The 5,613-nt window shown below is 43.6% G+C and overlaps 1 protein-coding gene across 1 annotated transcript; it reads left to right on the top strand.

Annotated features, from left to right (window-relative positions):
* Positions 1-601: 601 nt before the first annotated feature.
* LOC118425125 lies at positions 602-1,732 on the top strand. Its single transcript, XM_035833944.1, has one exon. The coding sequence runs from the start codon at positions 602-604 to the stop codon at positions 1,730-1,732; it is 1,131 nt and encodes a 376-aa protein (XP_035689837.1).
* Positions 1,733-5,613: the final 3,881 nt, after the last annotated feature.

Raw genomic sequence — 5,613 nt, 5'->3', positions numbered from 1 at the left:
AAATGTTCAAGGCAGCCCGTGCCCTTAAAGTTTGTGGCCCTCCACCTTCCCTCTCAGTGCACAATACCCATGGACAATTCATCTCAACTGATAAGGGTAAAGCAGATGCCATCAGGGAATGGTTCAAGGAACAGTTTACAGACCCAGAGGGGACCACTTAGAACCTTTCCAAGGAGAACCCAGACCCCTGAAAGACCCTATAAAAGAAGATGAAATTAAGAAAGCCATAAAGTCACTAAGCAACGGACGCTCACCCGGTCCCGATGGAGTTAGCAACGAACTCTTTAAGCATGGGAGCGATGCCATAGCACCATATATTGCTGCTATCATCAACGTTGCCTTTGAGCGCCACCATCCTATTGAAGCATTGGGACAAGGAACCCTCATTGCTTTACCTAAACCCAAAAAGCCGCCAGGACCTCCTGCAAACTTACGTCCCATTGTCCTCCTGAACAGCATATGTAAGATACTGTCTACTGTCACACTACATCGCATCAGGGACAAAATAGATGCTTTCACAGGACCATACCAAAGTGGCTTTAAGAGAGGGCGCAGTTGCGCGGACATAGTCTGGGCCCAGCGCATGCTTACTTCAGTGGTTATGTCTAAACACTGGGACTTCTACAAGATGGGGATAGATATGTCAAGGGCATTTGACACAATCAAAAGGTCAAAGATCCTAGATGTGCTGTACCAAGCAGGGTGCAATGAAGATGAACTGCGCCTTGTGAGGATACTTTTAGCAGGTACTAAACTGAATGTCCGTGTTGGATCAACCTACTCAGCGGACGTCGAAACAACAATAGGGTCTCCACAAGGGGACAGTCTCTCCCCAGTACTGTTCACCTGCTACCTGGCATCAGCATTAGCATCAATAAGATCGCACTCCACAAGGCCCAACCCTCCAGTATCACGTCTGGGCATTCCATTGGAGATGGAATATGCAGATGACGTCGACTTCATCGACGAGGAGAAGGCCACACTGGAAAGACTCCTACCTGTAGCTGCTAATAACTTGAAAGACTCAAATCTATTTGTGAACGAAGCCAAGACAGAATATACTCACGTCTACTTGGCGGACACAATAGAAAAAGATGAGGATGAAAAGCCACTCCGAGGCCATGAGGAATGGAGAAAGAGCAAAACTCTTGGCTCCCTCCTCTGTAGCTCGGCTGACATAGCAGCCAGGTGTACAATGGGTAACATCGCATTCAGGTCCCTCTGGAAAATCTGGATCCGCCGATCAAAAATTCCATTGGAGAAAAAACTGCTACTGTACAATGCCACCTGTGTGTCAATCATGCTCTACAACTGTAACAGCTGGGCAGCACCACAGACAGTGCTAGACAAGCTAGATGCCTGCCACCGAAAACACCTACGAACAATCACCGGGCACCGATGGCCAAACAGCTTGATTTCGAACAATGCGTTATACAAGCTGTGCAACACAGGCCCACTGTCAACAAAAGTGAAACAAGCCAGATGGACTATGTTCGGACACGTACTGAGGATGCCAACCAACACACCTGCCCAGCAGGCCTTGGAATTTGCCTTAATTGGTTCCAACACCTACAAAGCCCGAAAAGGAAGGCACTGCAAGAACCTTCTGGGCTTACTGAGGGCAGACCTCAAAGAAAGAGGACTCGGACCATTACGGTCAGAAAGGAAACTTAGGGAGCTCAGGGAGCTCGCAATGAACAGGACGAAGTGGAAAGAGTTGAAGAAAGACTGAATGCAGCTGCAGGGTGTCCAGACCACTGCAGCAGCAGGATACAGTGGACTACTACTCTCTGCAGACTAAAAATCCATTCCAAGAAGGCGACTATGAAGAGGCTGCCGATTGCAGTAAACGTCTAGCAATGTTCCCAGACGCCAGGATGCGAGCCGCTAAAGATTTGTGTGTTGAAACATGTTTTGGCATGTTTTAAAATGTTCAGAACACTACAATTAGTGCCCTACCCTTCTCCCTGTCATCATTGCAATAAGATCAGTATGGTGTGGAACTTCCTGTTCTACTCTCCAGTTTGCTATGTATTTTACAGTGTCACTGTTCACCAAAGTAAGATCTATTGTGCTATCTTCTCTAACTTGTAGGAGTGCTGTTAGTCATTATCTGTATGTTGATCGTTTCCATCATGTTGCTCAGCATGTGTCCCAATTTCATAATGTTACAAATTTACTAAGTTGTAATGCCGACTTGGTGGATAGAATCGTCCTCCAGACTCAAGGCGTGACACCACATCATGTCGTCCAAGTCCGTGTTTTATTTTGAATTTTCGGTCTCCCCAAGCAAGTACATGCCTGACATTCATAATTAAATCACTATATAATACAATATGTTCCTTCTCTTTGCTTTGCTCCTTGATTGTGCTCATAACTCCTTGTAGCCCTGTTGATATTATGGTGGAACATATGCAGAGGTCAGAATAAAATACATATTGTGTACACATTCAGTGCCACCACGTCTGCCTTTTCGGTTTCACTGATTGGTTCTTCCATCACCTTTATATTTTACCTTGTCGCTATGGCTACATCTCCACCTCTTTTCTGTGGTCTGCTCTTCTGCACCAATTTCCATGATTTAAGGCAGACGGGTGGTTGTTTTTGTTTCAGACTTCGGACAGACAATAGAGCATCAATGTTCTTCGTCTCACACATTCTTTCTACTAGTGTGGTTGATTTGTGCGACCTTCATCCATTGAAGGATCTATGGAAGGACGTCTGGCGTTTTGAGTCGGTATTGCAGCTAGTCCTCCTTCATTAGGGTAGCCTTTCCGTTCCGCACAGCGAAGTATTTCTTGGGCCGTGCACGTTTCTATAAAATGATAATGACATGCTACGTCAATCCATGTATTAACAAAATGAATCTAATTATGGACAACGAATTTGGTAGCTGTGTGGAAAGATGCATTACAGCACTATCTTTTGTACTTATGGTCTTTTGTTGTACTGACATGTGGAGGTGACTGACCTGTTTTTCCAGCTCCCATGCAGACAGCTTGCTGGCGATGTTCAGCGCGGTGGGGTTGGACAGGGCTTCCTGAAAACAAACAAATAAACAATAATGAATAAACAATTCATATCATCATGTATGACAGAAGGTACGTAACGATATAACACAGTAGATACAGTAAGAACACCTGTAGGACATTCCACATAGGTGGGCACTTCTGGAACTTCCAAGGCCTTGGAAACACGGTAATAACTTCCTTCTGATCCGCTGAAAGTCCTGGCCGTGCTTCCTTCTATGGATTTGTTTCGCGCCATTCGTTCTTGGCGTGTAAGATGATACTCCGTGCGTTAAAACTTACTGTGTTAGAACCAGTTTATGATAGTTTGGAACTCATTTTTGTCAGTTTTGTTTTCCCTTTATATTTGTTTTCTTCATGCTGAACGGTTCATAAACACATTTTAAAAAAGGACGCCAATACCCTCAGTACATGTGTCTATATTAGTCTAAGTCACTCACCTGTGGGACAGTCCGCACAAGCGGGCCCTTTGGGAACCTCCAAGTCCTTGGTCACAACTTCCTTCTTCTCCGCTGGAAGTTCTAGCACCTGTTGTGCTGCGATCATAACAGTCTCGTTGGAGGGCGGGGTTTTGACTGGGTTAAATAGATTGAAAATTCACTTTACTGTGCTGGTTGTCCATAAAGGTATGGCAGTCAAGGAAAAAAGTTAAGAAAAATTCGTGAACACAATAGTCTGATAGTCTTTATTCTAACCTCCTTCGTAGTTGGTATGTTGTCAACATTTTCCCCTTAATCCTGAGTCTTGCATGAAAAAAAGTCATCCTTACAGACTGAGTACGCTTTATAAAACCAAGCATTGAGTTTGCTTTGGAGACCTTTCTTTCAACATGGTGACTTAAAGTATATTGCTTCTTAACTGTAATGTTTCGTTTTGTATACTTCCTGGTACAGAAAAGCATCGCTCTCGCGCATCAGTGAACGGTGCAGAGCTAGCACACTTGTCACTTTTTCAGTTGTGGTCGCCTCCATTCATTTGGTCTCTGTTTGGCGCCCTTCGTTCTTGGCTTGTAATATGATACTCCGTGTGTTAGAACTTCGTGTGTTTCTGAATAGCAACCAACGGCCCATATTCAAATGCACGTCATGGTCTTGTCGGAAGGTCTCTGATCAAAGCAACCGAGAGCAGTCTTGAAAATACTGCTGAAAAGTTGGTGAACGCAACAGAACTCACGAGAGTCCCTGACAATGTTGTGTGGCTAAAATATCCTTATTGCATATTTATGCCCGTAGCCCGCACATGAAATATCATATACTATCGTTAATCGCTTCATCTAATATGTTATTCTCTCTATAAGAATTAAAAATAGAAAATAAAGCAAGATTTAAAAGAGTTCGGATTCAAGTAAATAAAACGGCTAGACTCTAAGAAAACGCAGAAGAAGACAGGGCAGCGCCGCAGAAAATCCAGTGCAAAGACATCCAAAGATTCTTTGGTTACCTCCTCGGATGGCCATGACAACTGCAACACTACTAGTAAACCTAAACTGGACAAGAAAGACAAAAGCGAAGAACTTCCAGAAGATGAAAAGGTGCGCACGCGAATATCCAAACAGGATAATACTGTGCAAGCTCGAATAAGTACGGCACCCAGAGGCAAAATAATACTATTATAATGGTAGAAACTGTTAAAGCGGAAGCCACAGAAAATCTGGTCTTTTTCTCCTGAGAAATTTGTAAAATATCCTATTTATTTTGCGATGACGTCTTCTGTACAGCATTTTTTATAAACTTCCAATAGACAACGCGTATTGCCTAATAGTATGTTTAATTGTGGCTTGGCTATTTTACTGCAATGTGGTGTTCCTGTACGTGTATGGCAGCATGTTCAGAGACTTATCATTCATTCTCTATGAGAAGTGTGACAGTCAAGTTGTGCTGTCTGTCGCCTGGAGTTCATCTCACCATTAAAACATATTTGCATTCCATACATTTAAAGCAATCTGACCACTCATTGGGGTTAGCGGCTGGGCACTAGACGCTGGTCAGACTTCCTTCCATTGTTTTATCATCAAAACGCCTTGAGAAAAATATTCGAATCATTGTGAGAAACAACGAGCCCACCCTGCTTTTTCTCCTTGTCGACTACCGCTCTGGTTATGTTGTCCTTGAAACACGGCACCGCCTTGTTGGATGGAGCGTTGCTCGGAATGCTTTATTTCTGCTGTTAAATCCACAAGTCACTGCCACGGCACGGCTTGTCATGTTTGAAGTACTTATCTGCTTCCTTGTCCACAAAGTACTAAGTACATACAGAGTGGTTCCGTTGTCAAGCTAGTGCTCATGTTAGCGGGATCACTAAGAAAAAAATATTCGGTAACATACACACGGTTACGGGATCGTCATTATGAATGTGTATAGCAGAAGTGATATAAGTAGAACAATAATGCACAATGGTATCAGCATGTTAACAAAAAAATAATCTATTAATTATGAAAAGCGTTTCTTTTATAACAGATACAAATCGAGTAGTATGCATTAGCTATAGAGGAAAGCATACTTCCTGCCATGGGTGCCTCCGGCCCTGGCTCCTCTTCCATCTTACTCGAGGCTGTTGCCTTCATGATCAGCACTCAGTAGTACTG

This window comes from Branchiostoma floridae, chromosome 10 (genome assembly GCF_000003815.2).
Source record: "Branchiostoma floridae strain S238N-H82 chromosome 10, Bfl_VNyyK, whole genome shotgun sequence".
NCBI lineage: Eukaryota > Metazoa > Chordata > Leptocardii > Amphioxiformes > Branchiostomatidae > Branchiostoma > Branchiostoma floridae.
The sequence above is the reverse complement of the archived record's forward strand: the minus strand, read 5'-3'. Positions and strand labels throughout refer to the sequence as shown.